This window comes from Branchiostoma lanceolatum, chromosome 1 (assembly GCF_035083965.1).
Source record: "Branchiostoma lanceolatum isolate klBraLanc5 chromosome 1, klBraLanc5.hap2, whole genome shotgun sequence".
In the NCBI taxonomy this organism is placed as follows: Eukaryota; Metazoa; Chordata; class Leptocardii; order Amphioxiformes; family Branchiostomatidae; genus Branchiostoma; species Branchiostoma lanceolatum.
The window spans coordinates 39,870,857-39,897,889 of NC_089722.1; the positions used below are offsets into that span (position 1 = coordinate 39,870,857).

General features: G+C 40.9%; 1 protein-coding gene across 1 annotated transcript; it reads right to left on the bottom strand.

Moving 5' to 3' along the window:
• On the bottom strand, positions 1 to 22,640 carry LOC136422747 (protein HIRA-like). Its single transcript, XM_066410604.1, has 29 exons — positions 22,503 to 22,640; positions 21,032 to 21,094; positions 20,505 to 20,615; positions 19,849 to 19,939; positions 19,349 to 19,446; positions 18,836 to 18,931; positions 18,359 to 18,441; positions 17,942 to 18,019; positions 17,232 to 17,399; positions 16,572 to 16,622; positions 13,990 to 14,046; positions 13,249 to 13,319; positions 12,464 to 12,590; positions 11,422 to 11,628; positions 10,607 to 10,695; positions 9,960 to 10,158; positions 9,304 to 9,386; positions 8,672 to 8,855; positions 6,797 to 6,892; positions 6,498 to 6,555; positions 5,663 to 5,756; positions 4,935 to 5,096; positions 4,497 to 4,555; positions 4,149 to 4,251; positions 3,483 to 3,608; positions 2,811 to 2,892; positions 2,113 to 2,194; positions 1,492 to 1,592; positions 1 to 1,089 (listed from the first exon to the last, which is right to left on the bottom strand). Exons 1-29 carry the CDS (start codon positions 22,537 to 22,539, stop codon positions 967 to 969), a joined length of 2,979 nt encoding a protein of 992 aa, XP_066266701.1. The 5' UTR covers positions 22,540 to 22,640; the 3' UTR covers positions 1 to 966.
• Between the last annotated feature and the right edge of the window lie 4,393 nt (positions 22,641 to 27,033).

Here is a 27,033-nt window from a genome sequence, read left to right on the forward strand (position 1 = left end):
TGAAATGTGCTGATGTTGTTTATTTTTCGTATTTTTGTAACATATTTTTCATAAGTTCTTACATGGGTTAACAAATTCTATTTGAATGATCCAACATCATATTAGTACTGGCAATGTATTGTTTATCAATGCCATATAGAACCCATTATCATAGCTTGAAGAATGAAAAATGGCTGGTGGTGATATATAAATGGGTAAAAGAACAAGGCAAATTATCCACAATAAATGGGTATTGACCACAACTGTAAGGTTCATATTACCCACTGTAGTCTTAGTCTGTGGTCTGTTCTGCATTCAGGGAGTACTTGAAACATTGTGATACATGTAACCTCAGCTCCGAGGGACTTTTTGTTAGACTAACAAGAGTCTCTACTCATCATATTTCAAGTTCCTATCATTTGAATCTTACAAGAGTATGGGCACATAATGTCGCCACAATTTTCTAGCTTTGTGAGGACACAACATCATGGGGATGATGTCACACAACTATTTCACTGTCCTGGAATTAGTAGTAGTATACTATAAGTTCTTTCCCAGAGAACCCCTACAGATATGGGGAGGGATATCACTTATCAGGGTTCGAAATACCTGGTTGCCCAGTGAGTTGAGCTGTGCAACCAAATTTTGTTTCACAGAAATTTTTTTGCACACAGGACCAACCTTACATTTAAACTCGTATCCGCAAGCTCATCATATGTACCTGCTTCGTTTAGGTACACAGCCCTATGCAAAAATTAGGGCCTTGGATCTTGGGCAACCTGAAATCGTCATGCTTAGCTTATGACTTAGGTTGCCCACTGCGCAAACTGGCCTTAAAATATATTTCGAACCCTGTTTTTTTATAGAGAACCTCTGCAGATACTGGGAGGGTTATTACAGAGAACCCCTGTGACTATGGGGAGGGTTATTATAGAAAACAGCTGCAGACACGGTTATTACAGAGTACCTCTACGGATATATGGAGGGTTATTTTGCAGGTGTCTGCACCATGTCTAGCTGATCCTGGTACTCTGTGTAGAGCCTCTGCAGCCGCAGGTTGCTGCCCACCTCCTGCAGGACTTCACTCAGCACCAGCCGCTTACACACACCCTGGGACAGACAAGGAAGCAAGGTGTCAAACGTGGACGAACTCACTTTATAATGCAATATGGATCTGTCACATAGATTTGATTCTCAGATTTGAATAGACTTAGTAAGCAAAATTTGATGTCAACTGAAAGATCAACATGAAACAAATTCTGAATGAAAGGTCTGTACTTCGGTTCACATAGTTTCAGAAATTTATGTTTTTGTCCCAGCTCTCTTTTTCCCTCTCCCTGTTGTATGTTCTCTTGTCAAACATTAATTCCACTTCTATATGCTCCTATGTTGCCTGCTTGAAGTCACACAAGGTCTAGAAAGGCTGACATTTAGCTATCTGATTGCCAGTGTTAAGTGCTGTGATCCATACTACATGTCCCTCTTGACAAGAACTACCTACTCAGACCTTACCAGTACTTCAGGTTCCCACAGACTTCCCTTGGGCAGTCGGCCCTGGGCAGTGACAGGACCCAGGAGGTCATCACAGATTTCTCTCAGCTGGGCCTCCAACCCTGCACAGACAAACAGGAAGTGTACAAATGTCATGTACATCTACATTAAACATACATCTCAGATGGGCCTCCAAGTCTAGCCTGCAGGCACATTTAGTTCTACATGCAGAACAATGGTATCATTGTGGAATGAACACTAAACTATGTCTTACTTCACAACTTCCATGGGGCACTCTTTCTTACCAGAGTCAATGCTTTAATTACCTGATACCAAGTGACAACCCTGGCCAAACAGCCTGCAATCTAGCAGTGTTCGTCACCAGGTAAGCTACCAGCCAATAAAGACTCTTCTTGCTGACATGATTAGCTGGTAAGTTTGCCAGGTACGGGGAGTACCTGATTGGCTGACAGCGCTTACAACCTTAGAAGGACAGATAGTACAAAGGCTAGTTGCCAGTGTTGTTGCAACAGTCATACCCGGTATTCCATCATACAGAAGAAGACGATGACATAAATATATACATAATGGAGGTATCTAAGTTTCTGCTATGAAGAACAAGATATCAAAGTATGCACACACCTTCCTGTACCAGATATCTGACCAAGGTGAGGAGCCAGAACTTGTGCTCAGCACTGGACCTCAGCATCAGGGCTGCAGACACCTGAAACATTTCAACAACACTATAATATACTGGACATATATGTTGACAGCGAGGGGTTTTTCTAGAAACAATTTGCGAAGGGGAGAGTTGCGAGGGAGCAGAGCGACCAAGCGGTGGGATGGTGTATGTGGAAGGGGGGGTTCCCCCAAACTCCACAGTGTGGAGTTTTAGAGACATTTAAGTTAAAATGGGGCATTCTAAAGCTTCCTGAGGGGGGAAATTACTGTCAAACAGCTCACAGCTGAAGACTGGGACCATGTAGCATCCTTGGACGGAATTTTATGTTTTTCAGAGGATCTGCTCCACTGTAATCCTGTTTAGACAAAGCCCTGTAACACGTTCAGGGTTGTTATTTACTGTTTTAGTTACATATATTGTGATATACTGCACATGTATGTAAGTGATTTAGCTGTTGCTGATAGTGTGGCCTAATGTACTGTACTAGTACACAGCAATAACAACACGGTCTATATGCTAAACAAAATCACATTAAAAAATTTCCATCACATAACATGATAGCTGCATGCTAGTGTTGTACATTTTTCAACATGGTAAAAACCTTTTTCTAATTTATTGCAAGTAATATTGCACACAGCACCTGGGCTGCAGTACCTACCTGGTTCTCTAGGTGGCCTAGTGTGACTGCCTGTTGTAAGTTATGATTGGCACGGAACAGTCTGCCTGCCTGGCGACCCGACCTGTGGAAGGGAACGGATAATTCAACATACAACTCACATACAAAAATATAAGCACTGACTCGAGGCAATGCTGTATTTTCCATATTGAGAATTATAATTATCTTTTATTTACTGTGGGAAAACAAATTCACACATGCGCACATACACACACACAAACACACTGACAGACAAGCAAACATTAAAAAATACTGCGCTATCTTGAGGTAAAGTACATGTAGCAACACACCACTAGACAGACATAGAAAATGTTTAAAAAGACTGCGGTACAACAAGCCAGATCAAACATCAACTTCAACTTCAGAAACACTTCAGGAAGGGAGAGAGGAGGCCCCGGGCTAGGGCGGGCAGGCCTCCAGCCTGGCCTGGAACATCTCAACTTTGGGAGACAGCACGACCAGGCCAGGCAGGGCATTCCACTTTGGAATGTGAATCTGCTTGAATGTACATTACACAACATTGACTGTTCATAAACTGTTCATATATCATCACACCTGGTATCCAACAAAAATGTCCAAAAATAACTTGATAAGGCATGGCACAGATTTAGTTGCTGCCCAAAGAACATAGAGATTGAACTTTGACAGACTGACCTCTGCCCTTGACCCTGTAAGGACGCCAGGGGACCTTTGACCTGAGATGAAGGATTTAGGGAAGACATGATGGTCTGGTGGTCCGAGCACTGCTGTAAGGAGCTGTGGGCATCCGACAACGTCGACCTGGAAAGAGAATATTGGGCTATCAAAAATTTGTAAAATACACAAAACAACAATAGTTTCCTGAATGCTGCATATTTGAGTAGATAGTTTGAGGGTTACCTTTTTGTTTTGTCTTCTAATGGTAAACGTTTAGGGATATCGTTTGTTTGTTTGTATTGCATACCCAGTAAAATATTGTAACATGGCATAACACACCAGGTTTGTACTGAAGAGTACAAGCTGCATATCAGGACAGATTTATTTGATCCACTCACACCGGGATGTACCCCTACTCTTATTGATAAGTGGTGGTGGATTCTTTAACATGCTCGATGTGTGGCTCTCCTCAAACTAAATTTGACTCCTATCCAAGGGACATCCCAAGCCAAAGCTAGGTACTCATTTTCACCTGAGTCAAAGTATAAATCTAAGTCAACCACACAACAATGAACTGGTGTGACTTAAGTCAAATGTTTGAAGGTTGGCCATGTAAATGTTGACCAGACCAACCACATAAAATGAATCCTGCATTTAGTTGGAGAGAATGAAAAATGAGCTCACCATGTTCCTAATGACACACTGAATGTGTAGACCTTGCCGTTAGACAGGCTGAAGACTGGCACACCCTGCTCTGTCACACTGGAGGTCTTTATCACTACATCACCTGGAAAACACATCCCGGTAATCAGACATTCAACCAACATCCACACTGCAAATATTTCTCTAAATATATACGAAAAATGATGTATACATCACACAAAACTTCTAATTATGTACAACATGCTTCATAACAATCAAGGATATCACAGCTAACCACAAAAACAACTCCACCTTTGTTTGTATATATTACATAACCGGTAAACCTCTTTGTAGACTTGGTTTGTCCAAATATAGAAGAATTTAACTTACCTGACATTATTGGAAGTAAAGATTCGTTTTTTATGACCACCTTGGCAATTTGAACATTCCTGTAACAAAGAAGAAAAGAAAGTACAGATACAATGAGGAGGATATACACGAACAAGGCTAGCATCATGGACAAAACTCAAGTAAGATGGTTACACAAACACATTTACACATGCATGAACACACACACACACACACACACACACACATGCAAAAATGTATACACACATGCACAGACTCAAACAAACACACTCTCGCACATTCACACATTAAATAGAGACTTCAGCAAGATATATGACAATATCACTTGGATCTCTTCCTCCAAAGTAAAAACATGATCTGCTAGTTGTTCTACAAGCCTTTGGTTTGTGCTACATTCACCTGACCAAACCACAATAAGAATGAAAAATTCAGTGTAATGGTGCAGAGATGAGTACTGACCACACAGACAGGTTGCCCACAGTAGTGACCGCCATGACATGGTAGCCGTTACAGTGCAGGATGGCAGTCGGGTGGCTGAGCACCAGGCCCGGCAGCAGTCTCCTCCCACTGGGCGATAATACACACAGGGACCTGTCCTCACAGGAGACACACAGCACCTTCCTGCAACAGCAACATTACACACAGGGGTTGGACCAATACTTAAGGATGTTTCTTTTTCTAGAAAAAACAATCGCATAGGGGCACAGAGCAATAGACCAGGTTGTGGAGTTAATGAGAGTTTTAAATTAAAATTGTGTAATTTCGAAACCTTCCTGGGGGGGATTACTGTCAGACAGGTCACTGTGGAAGAATGTGGTCACATGTGAGCTAGTCGCATAGAGTTACTTTGTAATCCATGTCTGTACAGAGTTGTACATGCAGTGGTACAATCCTGCTACGCATGCCAGAATCAAGAAAGGAACATTGGGGCACAAGGGTACAGAGCGACAGAGCAGGGAGATGTTGTAGATTTCACCCTTCCACGGTGTGGAGTTTAAGAGATTTTTTAATTAAAATGGGATAGTTTCTAAAGCTTCCTGGGGTGGGGGTTACTATCAGACAGGTCACAGTGGAAGTCTGTGGTCACATGCCACCTAGCCGAATAGCAACTTTGTTATCCATCTATGTACAGAGGAGATGATGATGGTGATGATGACATACAGAGATGTACATGCAGTGGTACTGACCTGCTGCCAGCCAACAGGGTGCCTCTGGTGCTGAGGACTGTCTCCCACTCCACAGTTCCTCCTCGTCTGCACTTCAGACCAGCCAACTTCACACCTGCAGTAACAAAATCATGTCCTGAATCTCCCCCCTGATATATATCAGCCTCACAGTTGAGCTCCTAGTTCCAATTAGTTGGTAACTGGGAGACCTCTATTCAATCCTGGATCAGGACATCTCCGTTGCGTCTTTCGGAAGGGACGTAAACAACGCCAAGTTCAAATGCTAAAGTTTAATCAACCGGTACCAACATGCCTAGTGTAACATAGCGTACATATACTTAAGTTCGCAATGTGGCACATACTTGCCTCATAAGTTATGAGTAGATTAGTCAACCCGTATTTCTCAGAAACACTGTCAACTCCCCCTGGGAGGCAAGAGGAACATGTGAAGTACTGACTGGTTTTGAAGAACCGCGAGAATTGATTGACTGCAGGGGTCGATTACTCTGTCGAACACAGATGGTAAGATGCCAGATGAGATAAGAAGTCCCAGACAGATAAGAGGGGCTGACAGTAGGGGTAGTCAAGACAGACCGAGGATAGAGTCAGGGAGAGAGGAACGTGAAAATAAAGATTGTCTCTATCGGCCACGGCAACATCAGTGTGTCTGTCTTCACTTCACTCCGAAGTCTTGGATCTTCTCTCCATACTCTACACTAGCTAGATCCATATTTGGAAGAGTGCCACCGGGGTCTAAGAGTTCATTCATGCTATATCTTTTCCAATGGTTAAATATGAAGCAATAAACAAGTCATTTAGGAAGTGACGTGTTTGTCAACATAATAAGTGAAGATACCTGCAGTTTGAATGTTGTTTTCCAGCTCCAGAACCATACTTTCCTCCCCTCCACCCACCTGTAAAACATAATATATGAATACCAGATTCCAGAGGACTGTTCAAAAATAGGAAAATAAATGTAACACAGCTTGCATAAATCATGGAATCCTTCTGTATATCAGTGAATCTTTCATTTTTCCAGAGCCACACACACATTATATAAGTCAGAGTGGGATCGATCAGAAACACAGTTGTTCAGTCATCAGAGTGTGAAGGTACATGTAAACATCAAAATCACTATAAACTTGTAATACTCACTTGCAAGCTGATGTTCTTCTCGGCTGGCGGAGAGGGGAGCATGATGGGATGTGGGGCTGATCTGGTGATGACATCCTGAGGTATCGTTGGTGTCACCTGTACGAAAATAACGTCACCAATAACTGGACATGTATAAGAAGTTCATCAGGGATGGCAGACTATACCATTACAGATGGTATTGAGTCCCCTCATACACAACATACACAGAGAGTACTATAGTTCTTGTTCTTTCAATGTAACTTTATGTTCGCTGTTTTCAAGGTCTGTGACCTCTGTACCATGAACTTATCGTCACCATGCAGGGTGCGAAATACTTTTTTGAGCCAGGTTGCACGGTGTGCAACCTGGGTAGAAAGCTAGGTTGCCCGTCAGAATTTCAGGTTGCCCCACCTAAAATTCACTGATTTCTTGAAATTATATTTTGTAAGTAGTACTACATAGTATTAAATAGCCTTTAACAATATAACTGGCGCTAAAATGTGCTTTTGTTTCAAAATAAAATTCAATGATTTACAATGTAAATAAAACACCACAACCCACAACAAACAAACTTATACAATTCATGTGTAACACGGCTATTTTTTTAGTACAAATAAATCCTTTTTTCAACCCCCATAGACTTTTTGCTTTTTCTGCTCTAGGAAGAGTTACACTGCAATAGTTACACTGCAATAGGACTTGTACCTGTACATTATTCTCATCCCTCACATAAAAGTTGCTACTGGGCATATTTTCAAAATCTAATAAAAGTACCCCCGGAATAAAATAACCTATATTTTTTATTGAAAAATTCACAGGTGGGTTATTAATGATATACATGTATGATAATCATAAGATAAATACAATTATAGTCTATGTCATTGTCCAGTTTTTATCTCACTGTCACAACATTTTAACAACTTAGTGTATTCTATAATCATTTTTGCCAAGTAAAGATTTTTTAAATCCCAGCTTATTATTAGTAAAGTGGCTCCATCTCCACTTCCACTTCTGCAATTTTTAATTTTGCCCCCAAAAGGCACACTAGCAACATTTCGCCCATAGAAATACACAGCAACTCAAACACTGCCCTCTACCAGTTGTTGCTGGTACTGCAGATTGCACGTCATTACTCTCGCACAATCATGCGATATCCAGCGAGAGTCGATGAATTCAACATGGCGGCAAAGAGCCGAACGCTGAGCCGCGCTCTCTTTCCGACGAATTTTGCGTTTCAGGCACATTAAAACAGGTTGACTATGGATGCAAACGAGTGAAAAAGTATCGGTAACTTTATTAACTTGTTTAGTTGGGGGTCGATTTATATTTTTGGTTTGAAAATTTACGAGACTGAGAGCGAGTGTGTGTGCTCACCACACGGGTGTGAGCTTCCTTGGTCCAATTATTTTCTACTTCGTCAAGTAATTGCCGCAAAATCGATTTCTCCGGCCCAAAATTCAGGTAGCGCACCGCGCAACCTGGGTTAAGAGATAAGTTGCGCCAACCGAAATATTGTTGCGCTGCGCAAGTGCGCAACCGGGTATTTCGCACCCTGCCATGAAATAAACTGTTGTTATTATTCATGATTCTTTCACACCTCTGTTCTGTAAATCACTTGCCGCCACCCTGAAGTTAAAGTTCAGTGAAATTTTGATTTTCCTTACACCATGAAATTTTGCTACCGTGAAGATAAAGTTAAGTACAGTATGTGCTGTAGGTTTGGATCCCCTAACTGCAGGGGTCGATTTTGTTTCAAACTTTGGAACAGAAAAACTCAAGAGGGGGTTGATAGATTGTGAATGACTTTTGGTATATAGATAGCTTGAGTGATGATTGATAAAATCAAATACCAGTTATGCAAAGCAGGATCTAATTAGCATAATTATTGGCATGTACCTGTGTAGGAGCTGCCGGTGCCATTAGTACTGGTTTGTCCTTGCGCATTCGCTTGGTCCCTGGCTGTGACAGACTGTCTAGTTTTCTCTTAGCGATGATAGTTGGGACTGGAGCTGAGCTGTCCTGGAGGCTGGGTCTGTCGGAATCCCTTGGCTTGGCCGTAGAGAGTGTGATTGGGGTGATCCTGAAAAGTTTTATTGAATGAAAAACAGTTAAGGTTATTTCATATGAAGCCATTGATTAAAAAGACTACATTTCAGAGAGAACTATGTACACACTGTTGAATACAGATTTGAAACGGTAAAACATTATGGAAATGTGTGGTTTCTACAGAAGGCTGGAAGGAAGCTAGGAATGGCCTACTCCTTCAGATAATTTTATCATTTCTTAAATCTCCCATTTCTTAGAACAGTATTTTCTATATCCATGAAGCTAGGAAAATAATGTAAATCTATGATCTTGCTTCTTCAAGTACTGGCTGCCTAAAAGTTACATGTTAAGCACAACTTTATCTAAAAGTCTAAAACCTAGTTTGACATAAAACATCAGTCTACATAACTGCATGTATGTGCCTAATCTTAAAACAATGAAATCTCCTTCTTTGCTGACTTCAGAAATGTAGAAAGTCCCACCTGTCAGGTTTGGACAGGCTTGTCTTAGTGCCGCTCGTTGCCTTCGACTTCTCAGTAAACCTGGAGTCCAGAGCTTTCATGGGCTGGAATCATAAAACAAAGAACCGACTTAAAGCACTAACATAGAAACGCTTCTATCTGTCCCCAAAGCTCTAACTTAAAGGAGCACTAACCTCCAGAAGGGGGTGTTATTTTCCAATAGATTATGTATCTAATGTAGCTAATGGATTTTTCTCAATAAAGTCAAAGTATCAATGAATACATTATCTGCTGACTCTTTGCATAATTCCACTTGTAATGTGAATTTTGTAAAACAATATGATACTTATACTAACAGCCCCTACCATATGCATTCCCTATACATATAGACACTCCACTTCAACATATATTTTAGGCATTTTGGCAAAAGATATCAAAAAACACATAACATGACAGTTTTTTTCTTATCTCCCAGGACTTTACTATTGTAACCTAACTTTTGTCAGGCATTGTATTCAGCCATAGGCCAGGATTGCTTAGACTTAGAGGGTACTTGGGGACTTAAGTAGACTACCGAATGATTTTTGATGTGTGCAGGACTATAGCTTGAAGTTATATGTATATTTTACTTCCTAGAATTATCTATCTGTGGGAAAATCATTCCAGCCTCCCCATACCTGGATATTTGCTGGAATGGCTGTGGGTGCACTTGCCAGGACGGACGGTGCTAGAGGCTTGACTGTTGCATGCTGGGAGGAAGGGGAACCCTGTGAAGGCTCGGCTGCCCTGGGAGTTCCCGCCGTCTCCAGACCGGACTGTGCCACCCCGGTGGAAGACATGGGGAGGGAACTACTCATGAAGGGACGAGGGATATCCCTAAGGAAGAAAGCAACATCATATTGAGAACAACATCACAAACCCAAAACAAACATGAAAAAGCGAACCTTTCTCTACTGTGCAATCAACCTTTGGAACACCCTGAAACCCAACATCAAATCACCTTCCAGTCCATCCAACTTTGAGAAAGCTATCCACCATTTGTTCTCAACTTAAGTCAATAGTTTATTTCCTGTATGTCTTAGACCTAATAACAGAAATATCATTAACAATCCATTCCTAGGTTCTTTTAAGGTTCTTTCATAGGTTCTTAAAAGTTATATGCTCATCACAAATATCCGGAAACACAGATACAAGGCACAAATACACACACACACACACACACACACACACACACACACACACACACACACACACACAGACATGCGCAAAGCAATACCTCAATTTTTCATGAAACAACAACAAACTACATGTAGTAAATATTTACCCAAAGTCCACTTGAGGAGCGATACAAAGAGGAGTGATTCTTCTTCTGCCATCCGGTGTCCTGGTCTCTATCTGTTGTGCTTTTGGGTTCTGAAGAAGAGAACATTTTATTAGGTAAAGGTAAACTTTAAGTTTAAGGTAGTCTCAAAGCCTATTTTGAGGCCATAGGGGCAGTGGGTCTCCATTGTGTCAGGGGCATGGTATTGGAAGGTGGAGCCCATCCCTCTCCTTACAACCTTTTACCTCCCCAACCAAAATCAGGTACCCTTTTACACCCGGGTTGAGTGAGGAAAGTTGTATTAGCTGCCCTCCTAATAGGTCACAACGTCTGCATAGTGTGTAAAAGTGTATTGAAAAGTGATTTTTTTTCCATACACGGATTGAAATCAATTTTGACACTTCCTTCAACAGAATAATGATCCAACAGTTACTATGATTTGCTTGATTGTGATTGCAGTAAAGTACATGTGTTAGTTACAAAAAGATCCTTACTGCAATTGTTGTGCACAGACAAAGCTCATTTCAGCACCGAGGACAGAGCCAACTAACCAAGATATGCTACAATATACCTCTCCATCTATCTATTACCAAAGGTATGTAAACTCAGCATGATTACTAACATCTAAACATCATATGAACCACAAGAATCAAGCAAACCTGACAACACAATACTATTACTAACAGAATCAGTTTCTGTATCAATAGCCTTTGGTGTAACACACTAGCAGAATCCATGTGATTTAAAGCTTGTTTTATCTTTTTATTTTTCATTCATTGAAAATCAACAAAACACCACAAAATAAGGCTGTTACTCACAGGTTTTTCTGTCGGACTGGTGAGCATGGGGTTCCTGATCTTGGTGGGCGTCCCGTTGACCTGTTTCTTGGCGTCCATTTGTTCCCTGTGTTCGTTGTGCCGCTGCTGTAGCTTCAGCATGGCTGGGTTCTCGATGATGGTGTTGTTAACAGAGTGCTGAGTAGAGATGGCCATGCTTTTGCCGTAGATTCTTTGGTGAAGAGAATTCTGAGGGAAGAAATCTCATTAACCTGAGAGACTAAGGTAATTTTTGTAAGCAAATACATAATGTTTACCACTACATGGTCTAGTCTAACAAACTACCATTCTGTTTATTCTTGCTCAAACATTTTGGTATCATATTTTTAACTGCTGTACATGCATGGTGACCAGCCCCTCTAGTTCTGTCCTGCCACTTGCTTTGTATTATGATAATTGTTGTTGACAGAGTGCTGGGTGGAAAAAGCCATGCTCTTCCCATAGATCCTCTGCTGAAGGGAATTCTGAGGGGAAAAAAAGGCCCAAGAAACGAAATGTTGTTTTTACGGCTACCATACTGAAAAAATTAGAGTCGGTAGGTGGGATTATCCTTTTTTAGCCATGCTCTTCACATAGATTATTTGGTTAATGGAATTCTGAGGGAAGAAAAATCTATACATCTATGTAACACCATGTAAATGCCCTAAATCAGAGCATCAAATAGATCTTCTTGAACATGCTACAATGACTACATCTTCATTTTTTTTTGTCTATTATATCCTGATCATAAGTGACTGTCCTGAAACCAATCCAAGTTCCTGACATTCATTATCTTTCAACACTTCCCACAAAGGCAAGCCTAGGAGTTAATGACAGTTTTTGCCCATTGAATACGTACTTGGGTAAATTTCTAAGACTACAAAAGTGTGGCTTGCTTCTAAAATAGGACAATGACAGCTTACTAGCATTTATTCATTTATTTATAAATCTTTAGGATGGTCCCTTCAGTTTACTAAGTTAACCAAGGGAGGCTTTAAAGCCCATTGGTAACAAGTAGTGGGAACTGTCAAATATTGGACCCTACCATCTCATCCTGTGTAAGAGGGGTGCCCAGCTCGTCTGGAGTGAACTCCACGTACGCAGCGGTCCCGTCCCAGGAGCACACCAGCAGCTCAAAACCACTTTTCCCCCTGGAAGAGGACAGAGGGGTCCTACCACATTGTAGGTGAGAAGAGTTAATGATTGACTGTCTAAACATGATAGTTTCATCCACCTTTCTTCTAAGTCTACCCGAGAAAACTGTTTGAGATTTTAAATCTTACCAATTCACAACTTCTTGGTGAGTCATGGATAACACTGGGTCATATCAGAGGATTTAAAAAAATGTGTACGTAACAAATCACAACCCAAAAATTAGAAGAAAAAAATTAATATATAAAACAGGTGGCACTTTTATTTCTAGTTTTATTACAAATGACAAGATTTGTGTTCAGATTCAACAGTAACAGCTCGGAGCCAGTGACAGTCGTAGTCAAGTTTAACCAAAGAGTTTATCAAAGAAGCTGTAGATTTTGGAAAATATTTGCAGTTTTCTTAAAGACAGTGAAAAAAATTCAAAACTTACTGAGCCTTCTGAAGGCAGGCTTCAAAGATTGAGGACTAGGACTGTTGCAGTCAGAAAGTAAACTACTGGAGCTAAGGAAGCTTGTGATGAACAGATTGCAGTGGAAAGAATTATATTGAAGAAAGGCTGATTGCAGCTTTAGAGTGTCTTGCAGTAGCAGAACACAGTGGACTTCTTCTATAATTCTTTTAAAGCTCCATAACCATCTAAAATGAAAGGCTGAAGCAGGTTGAGCGTAGACTTACCATGAGATGTCCATGACGGAGTTCTTGAACATGTCGTGCACCACGACCAGGGGTCTCTTCAACGCTGTCAACTGTACACAACACACAGGAGGGGTCAGGTCAGGACTTAAGAAGTGCTTACAGTTTTACAGGTCAAAGTTATGGAACACTTTCTCACCTCTGACTCTGAGTCAACGAAACATACTTCAACCCAGGACATTAAACCGTTGAGTTAGCATGTAGTAGCAGTTTGGTAGCCAATTTCCTATTGATTACATGTACAGAGGTAGGCAGCAGGGAGAAGGTTAAACAAATGTTGCCATTAACATCCATTTACATCCTGCAGTGTGTACGAACCAATAGATACAATTGTCTAAAGTCTACAACTTACACACACTAGGGAAGGATACCCCATCTGCTGTTACAGGAGCAAGACTGCGAATGTGAATTAGGCCCAATGTCTGATAAACAATGTATGCCCTGGTACAAACAATATAAGCCCCAATTTACATACTGTAAATGTAGAAATGTTCGCAGGGATTTAATTTTGCAGTAGGGAGAAAATGGAGTGTTCGCGATGGTTTTGAGTTTGTGTTTGAAACAATAGTAGTGCTACAGTCACTCAATGGAACAGCTTTTAGCTTTTTTAAGTTTGTGTTAAAGAGTTCACTGCAAAAAACACGACCATAAAACTACTGCGAACAATTCTGCATTTACAATAACCTGTTGACAATTTTTTTGTAGAAACATTACGTAGATTACCCATATAGAGAGGGACCTATCCCGACTGCCTATAGCACAGCAGGAGAACTGTTGGCTCTGTAATAGAACACACAGAATCTTTTAGGTCACTTTTACTAAAGGAACTCTACTAGTATCTTCTTATCATTTAACACATAGGAATCAATGAATTAATATTTTCTAGTTTATTGTACAAACGACATCGTGATTAGGATAGATTGTCCATCATTTAATTAAGGGTTAATGACCCGCCTGTTCCTCGGTGTATATGGTGTCATAACGCCTGGTCATGTGCTATAACCAACGAATAAAACCACCGAGTGAGCGAAGCGAACGAGGTGGTTTTATGAGGTGGTTATAGCACATGACCAGGCGTTATGATACCATATACACCGAGGAACAGGCGGGTCATTAACGTTATTATCACATAGCCTATCCAAACTGACCCATATAAGAGAGACAAATTCTTGTATGATACATAGATTCTATATTTGATACTATACATGTAAAATCAATCCATTGTATACATATGATCTTCATATAATCCAATGTTAACAAGCGGTAACTTGTCTTCGAGCCCACACGGTTATAAATTGACAGACGGGTTGTTAGACGCTCTAAGCTGTGGTAGGAAAATCGTGCATGTTTACGTCCCCTTTGCTTGTAGTTTCCTCGGATGATTTTTGCTCAAGCCGGAAAAAAATCCCACAGAAGCGTACACATATCGGGCTGAGATCCTTGTGGGGAGAAACTTGTAAGAATTTTGGCGATTTTGACCCTAATTTTTTCGATGCCAATCCATCGGTTTGGGGAGGTTTTAATACGTGTACGTGACTTGGGGAGGGGGGCGTTTGTTTTGAACACGGCGACACCACTTGCCGGCAATACTTTTAATTTTCGCCGGGTAAAACCCCTCAGAAACGTGAACATACCGGCCTTGGGCCCCCTGGGTAGAAACTTAGGAGAAGTGCGGCGGCTTCATGGGCGATTTCTTTGTCTGCTTGGGGAAATACGATATGACGAGTGGGGAGGCCGGGGCTCTGTGTGCCCGCTGCTTCTTGATGGTCACACTCGTCAGCTTTCCGCCTGTACGTCAAGTGCTGCTGCATGTTCCTGGACGTCTTCCCAAGACCCGAAAACTGACTCTGAGTCGGCGTCTGTCAGTTCCTCGACGTAAAACTGTGGGACACCGTCCAAAACGATGGAACGGGTGATGCCCGACAAATTTGCAACAACTATCGTCTGCGGACGGTTCCACTCTCTCGGTAGAGGTGTGAAAAATTTTGTTTTTAGTCTTTCCGTTTAAATTTCACTTAAATTGAAATTTGTTTATTTTTTTCACGTATTCTAAGAAGAATTTGTGAATTTTGAGAAAAAAAAAAATTCTAAACAAGGGTAAGAAAAAGATTCATCAAAAAGACACCCCCTCTACAAAATGGAATAAATGGTGTGTTATGACCCGGGTGTGTTATGGCCCCATAACACATGGGCAATGGAGGCTTCTGATTGGTCGACGCCATCTAGCTATGTGATAATACCTGGTAATAACTTAAACTTAAACTTTAACTTAAACAGACTATTAGGCCACAGCAAGTAAATTTTATGGATGACATCCTCCGCAGACTCCAAAATTAATGAGATAGGGCGAAAAAAAAACAAGGCTGGCCCAAAAAAACAAGACTCCTATATTTTCAAATTTTGATATCATAAGTCTTGTTAAACAAGAATTGAGGCGACGGAATATGATATCATGACCAACAGGTCTTTTATTCCTGTATTCAACCAATGAGGTTTCACATATAATATAAAACCTCTTTGATTTAATGTAAACATGTCCTTGTAGATGTGTATACATCTCAATAGACTAACTACAACAAATGCAGAAAAGAGCTTGTTGTACCATCATCTGAAGCAACTATACTGGGAATTCATATGCGATGAAACACCTTGTGTATACAGCTCAATCAACTAGACCCCCCCCCCCCTCCCATTATTCATACAATGTCCTTGCCAGAACAAATGCAGAAAACAGCTTGTTATTATACCATCATGGGCAGGAACTACACTGGGTATTCATATGCAATGAATCGAAACACCTTAGACTGTCAACATTAAACTGTTCTTGAAGATGTGCACGTGTAAACAGCTCAATTAACTAGAACAAACGCAGAAAACTGCTTGTCATACCATCATGGGCAGGAACTACACTGGGTATTCATATGCAATGAAACACATTAAACTCTCAACGTTTACGACATATTTGCCAATTTTTGACATGTTGACCACCGTCAGAGGGCAATGAAATTTCTTGTTTTTTATTTCGAAATCAGGCGAAAATTAATGAGCGCGCTGATGTCATCCATAAAAATTACTTGCTGTGGCCTTAGATGAAATTCCACACATTTATGACACGAGAAATTTGAATGTGACAGTGAAATACTTTCACAAAGGTTTATGATGAAGAAACTAATAACATCATTTGACAACAATAATAATAATAATGATTATGAATACAACTGATTATCATATTCTATATGTTGAATAATTGATTGGCATTTCAAAGACTTACTTGCACCACTGACATTCACACAAAATCAACTTACCTTCCCACTTGCTTTGTTGACTACTTTCTGGAATATGTTGGGATTGAATCTCTGAAAAAAGAAAATAGATCAGTTTAGCTCACTAAAGAGCTATTCGTGACCAATGCGATATACAGTATTGACAGGTTCATTGTACTGGACCAGGCATTGTTCATTGTACTAGTAGTCATGTCCCGAGACTGGACTGCCAAGGGAAAAAAAAAGAAAATTGTACCGGTAAAATTCTCTTAGTGTTAGCTCTTTTTGACAAGCACAATTAATGTACAGTGGAACAAGGCTTAATGTTCTGTCCAAAGAACTTTTCAGTAGCTTGCATGTTGGGTGAGCGACACAGCCGAGATTTGAACCCACTGCATCTTGGTCCAGTGAAGGAGCCCTAACTAGTGGACTATGCATGCCACGTATACTATGATGAAGCTATTCACATCCGTGTGATAAATTTGGACTGAATCATAGTCCTTCACATAACATGTAGTATGCCACTGAGTCGTCATCATCACTTCTGCCTCAAACGCTTAATAAATGTGATTGACAGTCTGACTTACAACTACTGTTATAGCCTTTCTGTGTCCTACAAATTGCCACTAAATCAAAATCATCACTTCTGCATCAAACACCAAATAAAATAAAATTTAATGTGATTGACAGAGTCTGACTTACAACTACAGTAACAGCCTTTCTGTGTCCTACGAAGTCCATGGATGTCTTGAATCCCTGCCGTTCGATGATCTGTGCGGTTGGTCCGGAGTTGTTCATGGCATGTGCTGACACGATGTACTGTCCATCAGGCGACCACGCTAACCTCAGGACATGTGTGGTACCACCACACTGTGGGAACGGAAAGGACCAAAGCTTAGACATCCAGGTAATAAGATATGCAAGGGAACAGTTAACTCAAGCAACTGGATAGACTTTGGAACTGTCAGACGTTATAGATAGAATCAGCGCGACCACGCTAACCTCAGGACATGTGTGGTACCACCACACTGCAGGAACGGAAAGGGCTTGGGATTCATTTTCCCTAGAATTGTTGTAGAGTGGAACTCGTTGCCACCAAGTAGCGTAGGAGCATCTTTACCAGATAGCTTGAAACAAGGCTTACATTTTGTGCAGGTTACAATGTAGGTGTGACAAGCATGCAGTGAAAGGGCTGTTCTTATTGGCTGGTGCTGGTTTTATTTAACTGTGTGAGGACAGCGTTCAGTACAGATCGTGTATTATCGTCAATATCTAATAACTGCTAGATTATAGTAGTACTTTGACCTGATTTTTGTCAGGAGGTGTCTTAAGTGTTTGTGACCACATAACCATCGATAGTTTGCAATTGTTCCATAACTATGTCCGTACAGAATGCAGTGTTGGTATCTCACCTCGTCGAACGGTTTGGTGACCATGGCCTCCTGCTGCCAGTCCACCGTGCGCCACACCCGCAGGCTCTTGTCATCTGACTGTTATGTAGAGAAACACAGGCTTAAAACTCACTCACTACTACTACTGCTGCATTTATTTATTGTGATTATGTCACCAATGACACTAAAATCTTACTGTTACAGTTCCTGATCACAAGCAACTATCATGAGTATCATTCTTAATATCAATAGTCATGTTAAGTGCCTTTCCCAAGGACAAAATGTCTTTGCAGGAGTGCTAGGAAACAAACTAGGTCCCATGTCACCCCCCATCCAGACCTGTATCTAAAGCAGTGTATCTGTACCTGTACCTAAAGCAGCATTCCTGTGCCTGTAGCTAAAAGTTGTTAAGGTACACAGCTCTAACAGCTTCCTCACCTGTGTGGCCAGGTACTTCCCTACAGGGTCCCATGTCACCCCCTTCACCAGACCTGTGTGCCCCTTTAGGGTGGAGATGATCTCTGGGGAAATACAAACAACACACATTTAAATGGCGTAATGTCCTGCCAATAATCTCCTCTGAGTCACATACAGCTGTTGAAAAAAAAAGTGGAAGGCAGCGATCTCGAACCAGTTTAGCTCACTGAAAAGCTATTCTTCCACTCAATGGTTGTGACAGAGAAGACAATCTGAATCAGATGCTATGTACAGTATTTACAGGATCATTGTACCGGGAAAATTCCCCTAGCTGTCTTTGATAAGTACAGGGAACAGTGACCCATATAGCTTAACGTCCCTTTCTAAGGAATGGGACCTTTTCCAGAAGTGTGCATGTTGCTTCTGCACTATAATAAGTACAACTTCCCTGACTTAGTATACAAGTATATTATGTGACTGGTACATGTCTGTACAAACCTGGGAACTTTGTTGCATTCCACACAATGATGGTGTTGTCGATACTGCAGGTGGCCAGCCAGGCGTCTTGTGGAGACCAGGCCAGGTCCAGGATATCTGGGAACGACAGGGACACAAAACAAGATGTAGAATTCAATCTCACTTGCAGGTCTGTCTGTTTGTCTGTCTCTGTCTCTCTCTCTCTCTCCGCCACTTTCTGTCTGTCCCTCTCTCTGTGTCTCTCTCTCTCTTTTTTCTGCCGCTCTGTCTGTCTCTCTATCTCTCTCCCTCTACATCTTTCTGTTTCTCTCTGTCTCTCTCTCTTTCTGTCTATCTTCCTTTCTCTTTCTCTATCACTTTCTGCGGCAATAGGAAAACTGCTGGTAAAGCAAAAATCTTCAAGCAATGCTCCTTTAAGACTGAGGGTGACAGGAAAAATTCATACGTTGACAAGTCAAGCCACCCCCCCCCCCCCCCCCCCCCCCTTCCCCCATCTTTCTTTCCAATGAAACTTTTAAAACTGCATGTCCATACCTCCGGTGTGGGCCCGTAGTGTATTGACACATCTCCACTGTTCAATGTTGACAGTCTTTCCACCTGTTCCAAACACAGTGGATGGGCCTGCAAAATACCTTAGTAACAAAAAACAACATGATTAATCTGAATTTTCTTTACACATGTACTACATGTAGTACAGAGACCACCAAATGAAGTTTAAATTGTAATGCATGGTGAAGCCATGAAAAACAATCACTTCAAAACACATTTACCTAAACTTCAAACCTTGAGTCTTCTCTCTCCAATGCAAATTTGGATTTATCAGGTTTGTTTGGGTACAGAATAATTGGAGGTCAACCTAAGCATTAGATTACAGATCTGAAGCCAAAAAATTGAACTGACACCAGGATTCTACCCCCTGTCCAAATGGGTAAATCCAGCAAATGAGAAGAATTTAAGGGCCAATTACAGGGCAAAACAACCAAACAGGGTTGACTATACACAACAATAAAGTCCAGTCTATCAGTGAGGCATACCTTCCAGTTTGCCAGATCATGATGAGTTTGTCGTCCCCACCAGAAGCCAGGTAGCGTCCGTCTGACGACCAGCGCACACAGTTCACACAGGCTGGGGCAAGGGAGACGAGATTTAGCCTTAAGAAACCTCATTATAAACCTCATATCTCCGTAAATACTTTATCAACTGCATTGTATTATACATCATTGGAAACCTTATTCAGTGCCCTTCACAATGACATCACATTTACTGTGATACTATTGATAGACAGGATTCACTGAGCAGGATTTCCACCTTCAGAACAAAATATTATTCAGCAAACTTTTTTCTGACAGCTATTTTTTTAAACTATAGTATCATTATCAAGCACTGGTCTTCTGAATGATGCTCTGGCTGGGAAAAGGTCTAAGTAAACAAACACAATCATGAATAGTGTGACTGGTTTCAACAGGTTGGTAAGTTACTGAATACAAATGAAAGATTCTTTCTAATTCTACACAACCGACTTTTCGGTGACTGTCTGTCACCTTCCTTAGGGCAGTTCTGACTGGTTCACTTTGCACTGCAGCTATAGGTGTCACTGCTTACAGATGCAGTCCCAAAGATAATTGTATCTTATTGCCCCATTACCAGACAGTTCGACACATTATAGGCTTGCTTTCCTGTCAATACGCACCCAAGTGGTTATCCATCTGACACAGAAGTTTGGGGATGTTCCCATTCTTCTCATCCACCTCACTCCGCACAGGAGCCATATTCCACACAGCCACCTTCCCAGAGTCTTCACCTGCATAAACATCAACAAAAACATAAACAACAACAACTTATAAACAACAACAATTTCGCATCCATCTCACTTCGCACAGGCGCCATATTCCACACAGCCAGCTTTCCTGAGTCTTCACCTGTATAAACATCAACAAAAATACATAAACAATAACTTAAAGACAAAAACAACAACAACTTTTTATCCACCTCACTGTGTACAGGTGCCATATTCCACACAGCCACACCTCAAGCACATTAAAGAACCCACCACACTTTAAGACTTATCAAAAAGCGTACGGGTCCTTCCCTGTGTGAGTGGATCAAATAAATCTGTCTGGATACGCAGCTTGTTTTCTTCAGTACAAACCTGGTGTGTTTTGCGATTTCAAGGCAGTTTATCGGGTATGCAAAACAAACAAACAAACAATGACTCACCCTGGCCTCCTGTAGCGAACCTGGACCCATCTGGGTGGATGTCGATGGAAAAGATGGGCTTACCTGTGACAGATATAACATTAGACATACAACGTTATAAACTGTTACAAGAAGTAAGACAGCTGTTAAAGCACCCCCTCCATTTATACGTCTACTTAAAGTATACTATAGTCCATCATGAATATCGTGTATGGTGTGCTCTAAGAAAAAGAGCCTGACGTAATACTAGTATGATCTGGAGTCGAGTGCCTGTCTCTCTTATATATAAACAGAATCCTAAAATACAAGATTATCAGCATCTACTAGTGTGTCTACGGTCTCGTCTCTGCCTGAGTCGGGTATACCTAAACACCTCACCCGACCTCATCCGACCTCATCCGAGTCTAAAATGCAGTGTACACGGGGCATGGACACTATTTGACGTTCTGGATACGTTAAATATACAATTATGAATGCAAAACCAGCAGAAAACTGTAAGTATTTACCCGTTTTTATAAGTTACTCCGCTCTAACGGGTGCCGCGAAACCCCCATATGGTGCGTATTTGGGTTGAAAACAATGGCGAAACCCCGCGGAAAATAGATCAACTTGGACTCGAAAAATCTTGTTTCTGACAAAAGTCTGATTCCTCTGAAGCACTGTAGAAGATTGGTGAACTTGTCACGATACCGGAGACACATTTATATGCTTGATCTGACCTATTTTGACTGCACTGTTGACTTTTTCCGTGACCATGATACTCAAAACGGCATGTATCACCCTTCTATCTTGGAAACGAGCGGAGTAACTTACAAAAACTGGCAAATACTTGGAGTTTGCTGCCTGTTTTGCATTTATAATTGCATATTTAAGGTATCCAGAACGTCAAATAATGTCCCTGCCCCATGTACACTGCATTTTAGACTCGGATGAGGTCGGGTGAGGTCGGGTGAGGTGTTTAGGCATACCGGCCTGAGTCAACACTTTGCTTTTAGTAACGGTTAACGTTAGTGCTTTATTCTATGTTGTGCACCGAAAATGTTTCCTGTGCACCAGAATTTTCTGGGCTAGGTGCACCAGAGGTAACGTATTTAAAAAACCAAGCCCTGTCTCTTTCAGGATAAAAATGCAAAATGCAAATGAACTTTAGTTCACGGCAGAGGATGGGGGAGGGGGGCGCCATTATTTTTCACGTTCATGCATAATATGGTGGAATAAGAATTATTTGCCTTCAAACTGTGCATATGATGTTAGCTTTTATCAACATTTCCTTCTCACACGTGATATCAAATTTGAAATGGTTTGCTATAAAGAAAATACTGAAACCCAGTAACTAAACGAAAATGTGTTGAATAACTACAACCACAACACGTGAAACCAGGTAACTTTGTGTTGGCCGAGAGACCCTGACATTTTTCTGTCGTAATTTTTTGCAGGACAGCTAACAAACGAGTGATACAACACATGGTTAAACTATAGATTCTACACTTACCATCGTGAGTTACCCAGCTTGGCTTTAACAACTTCATCCTAGACGTCAGTGGGGGAAACTTTTAGGTCCGATATCGTGAAAAATTTCAAGCGTCGGCCATTTTTGTTTAGGCCGCCATTGAAAAAGTCTCGAGGGAGCGACACCTATCGTTTCCTAACAAAACTCCACCCAAACGTAAAACGTGTGCAAATCGGCCAAACGGGTAACGCCGTTTCATATACGTTTCAAATACAACACAGCCAAATGATGGATGACAGCGGTCCTCGTCAAAAGTGACGGACGAACCACCGCTAAAGACTTAAGTTATTAAGTCATTGATTAGGCCATAGTTGATTAGCTTCATTGGATCATTTGGATGACATCCGCGCGCGCATCAAATCTCTGTTTCCAAAAAAATAATCGGGGGACAATACTGTAAATTGTATACTGTAAATATTTCGGAGAATGGATACTAATATCGTTTAATGGCAAGGCGGATTCCAAAGTCAAAGACGATATGAAAGAAAAAAAATCCAGATTCTATTATTCGGGAACCCCCAAACTGATGCGAGCGTGCGAATAAATCATGTTTATTTGCATGTTCATGCCCTTCCGGATTTCCGGGCTAAATGCATTACAAGTAATATAATTGTGCATTGTAATAACAGAAAAAAAATGAAGAAAACTATTCTATGTTCTATCTACCTCTAAAGTTTACACGCTACTTCTCTCTTCTTGAGACATGTGTACACGAATTCACAGAGTTTCTCAATTACCGATTGATTATTCGATGACATCAAGTATATGAACAGTTTGTCATTTGTTAAGTTTGTATATCTCTGGTCTAGTTGTATTGCGTTAACCAAAGAGATGCGTAAATCTTTGTACAGTGAGCATTCTAGAATAAAATGTACTTCATCTTCTATAGAGTTCTTATTACAGAGTGCACATAGCCTATCGCTAGGAGGAGTCCGGCTGTATCTACCAGTTTCAATATGCAGTGGGTGGTCGCTAATTCTTAGCTTAGCCATGGCTCGGCGATGGCTAAAGTTTTTGATGTCAAGATATTTTGCTCTTTCATATGCCCGTTTGAATTTTCTGTATGTTCTTAATTTGTTGCCTTGGTTCTCTTTTTTGCCAGGGGAGTTGAGTTCTGAGTAAAATGTTTGTATAAAAATGTCTTTTAGTCTTTGTTTTAAAGCAGACTGTGCATATGATGTATTGTGATCCTTGTTGATAAGTAGGTAGGCATAGCCCGACTCCTCAAGAATTTTACTAACATCGGATAACCAGCATGGTACTTTACTTCGGTGCAATTCTTGCTGTACTAAATATGCTTCAAACTGAAGGCTACTTGTCGGCACCTCTTTAACCAATCTTTTGTAATATGAATATAATCTAGTGTAAATTGCAATCCATAACGGGAACCTACCCAGTTCTGCTCTTGCGGCGAGGTTGCTAGCATTCTTTCTAACACCCAGGATTGATTTACAAAACTTAAGATGTACTTGCTCGATTGGGGACTTGTCGTTGAGTCCACTTTTGCCCCATGCCTCCGCACCATAAGTTAGTATTGGGACTACGCATGCATCAAATAGTTTACAATAGACAGATATTGACGGGTTACTGTCTCCCAGAGTTGTTTTGATACTAAATAAAGCTCTCAGAGCTTTCTTTTGTAATATTTTTAATGCTGTTGTGAAGTTTCCCCCTGTCGTAAAGACAATCCCTAGATAGCAGTATGAGGAGACGATCTCTATGTTCTTGTTGAGTGAATAAAATTTGAGGTTTGGGGACATATGTCCCTTTTTGTTGAATACAATTATTTTTGTTTTGTTTAGATTGATTGATAATTTCCATTTATTGCAGAAAGCACCAAGAGAGTTTATTGCATTTTGCAGTCCATATTGGGTTGTGGACAGTAAGACAATGTCGTCAGCATAGAAGAGGCTTGATACCTTAGATGTGTTTAATAAGGGCGCATCGAAGTTTCCTGTATTCAGTTCATTTGCTAAGTCACTGATGTATAGATTAAAAAGTGAAGGACTGAGGACACAACCTTGCCTTACTCCAACCTCGATTGGAAAACATTCACTTAAACCTGAATTTGTCTTCACGCATGCTACCGATTGGCTATAGAGGCTTTTTATTATATTGAAGAATTTACCAGTGATGCCGTTTGATAGAATTTTGAATAGTAGGCCTTCGTGCAAGATAGAATCAAACGCTTTGGATAGGTCCACGAAACATGCAAAGAGTCGCTTTCCTGATTGTGTATATTTTGAGATTAATGTTTTTAGACAAAAAAAGTTTGACAAAAAAAAACAACGCTGCCTTCAATGAAATCTACGTGATCAGGAAGGTTGAACAAATAGATTAAGTAACCAGTGAAAATAATTTGCATGTACGTGTACATTTTGTACCAGAGTGGGAGTGAAGGAAACAAATAAACATGCATTGCGAGACCTGCATCATGATTACAATTTTCATCGTCATCATAAGTATTCAGACAAATCAACGCCCCCATGCACGTAAGACTAACACCTCGCCATTGTGGATCAGCTGCCGAAGGACGCACCCTACAAGGTCCTACAAGAGCAACAGCCATGACAGCGACCAATGTCTGAGGTACTCTGACGAGTTCCTAGGCCTGCCCAGAAAGTGCAACTCAAGCTTAAAGACTCATAAAAGGTATGTCACTCTCGAAACAGAGCTCGAGGTTGGAGGGGAAGATTGTGACCTTTTTATCCTATGCCCCGTTTTTGTCCGCTCCCATCCATCTCTTGGCCTATGGGTTAAAATGAAAATTGTGTTGATTGTCTGAGGCTGGCTTTTTTTCCCACCTTTCTTTCCAACGGTCGCATCAGTTCTAGAGTGCTGAGTGGATATCATCCATACACTCAAGGATGTTGTAATCTCTTGGGTGGGGAGACCAGACAAAAAAGGGGCATATGATGAAAAGGTCACAGTCTTCCCCACCAACCTCTGCTTGTAGAATATTTTCTGCTAGTTGATAAACTTATTAGGTGAATCCGTTGTCCGTTCACAGATTGTCATATCTTAATTCATCATGGTTGAACGTTTGTTTAATCTCTGATTGGATGTTGGCGTCGAAGATTGTGACGAAGAGTAAAAGATTATGAAAAAGGATGAATAGTTGCCAGAGAAGCTCGGCCCTCAGTCAATTTTCAATTGTTACCACTCTAATTTGAGATTACGATAATTTGGATGGTGGACGAGAGGTGTTGTGTCCCAATGCGTAACTTTGTGACGTCGTGTATATTCTACCAGAACCAGAGAATTCATATTCATTATCATGGCTCCATATTACTAGCCAACAGTCTATCAAATGTGTTTTAGGCCACAGTCAATTTGATTTATTGGTTCACTGAAATTTCAAAGTAATGTAACAAGATGTCAAAATGTTGACAAACAGCCACGTCGACATTTTGGGGGTGGCCACATTTTTCAACTTGTATGAACCAAGACTTTCCCCCGTTAGATTCTCCAAGCAGAGGTTTCGGTCGAGTGGGGTAGGGGTGTCCGGGATTTTTTTACGTCTCACTCCCACCTAACTCGACCGAAACCTCTGCTTGGAAAATACCCCCGTTAAGCCTTACAGCTCTCTTTAAATGTGCCTTTCTTTTACTTTCTGCAGTGGTCGTGATCAGACAGGGATGCGTCAGTCTCATAGCAACACTGAATCCAACACATACCACACCAAAGATGTTGTATCATGATTGTGATTTTCATAATTAGTACAAAGGTTAATAGTATTCCAAAAACTAGCTTCAGACAATCAATGCAATCACCTACGTAAGCTTAAGAGACTAATATTGCGTTGTTGCTTGTCACATGGTATTACGGATCAGCTACCAAGGGACCCACCCTTCAAGAACGACAGAACCCAGTGCCCACCTACGTGGCCCCCAGCCTAGGGAGTGCCAACTGGTATTCTAACTGTCTGAAGGTATGTTCCTGTAATTATACGTGGTACGTTAAATCAGTGGTGTAGACAGATTGTTATACCTGTATAAGGGTTTAATTATCTACCGTGACGTTTTCTGACTGTTAAGCGGGTTATCTCCCTGGACTGCACCTAATTGCAAACGGCATTCACGACGCGCCTATCGGTGCCTATTTTCAACCTGAAGTTGAGAATTTAAAATTTGTTTTGAAAATTTCGATTCGCAATTGGGAAAATGACCCATGTGGGCGCAATACAGCGCAATCAATGCAAACCTCTTTTGGATGAATCTGAATCATTGTACATTGATATATGTGTATTGGTGTTTAATTCAGTGGCAACACTTCAATTTCAGATTCAGATTGATAGTGTCACCTGGCCAGGACACAGTCTGTTTTAAATGTCTTCCAGGCGTGTTGTAATTATGATTCTCTCTGTCACGGGGCTTCAGACAATAGCTTATAGCAACTCTCCACAGATTATTTGTCTACTCTTAACAGGATTTATTGCAGAATTGCATTATTTAACGAAAGTGACTAAGAAACACCGTACTTCAACTCAGAAATAGGCACATACTCTTTTTTA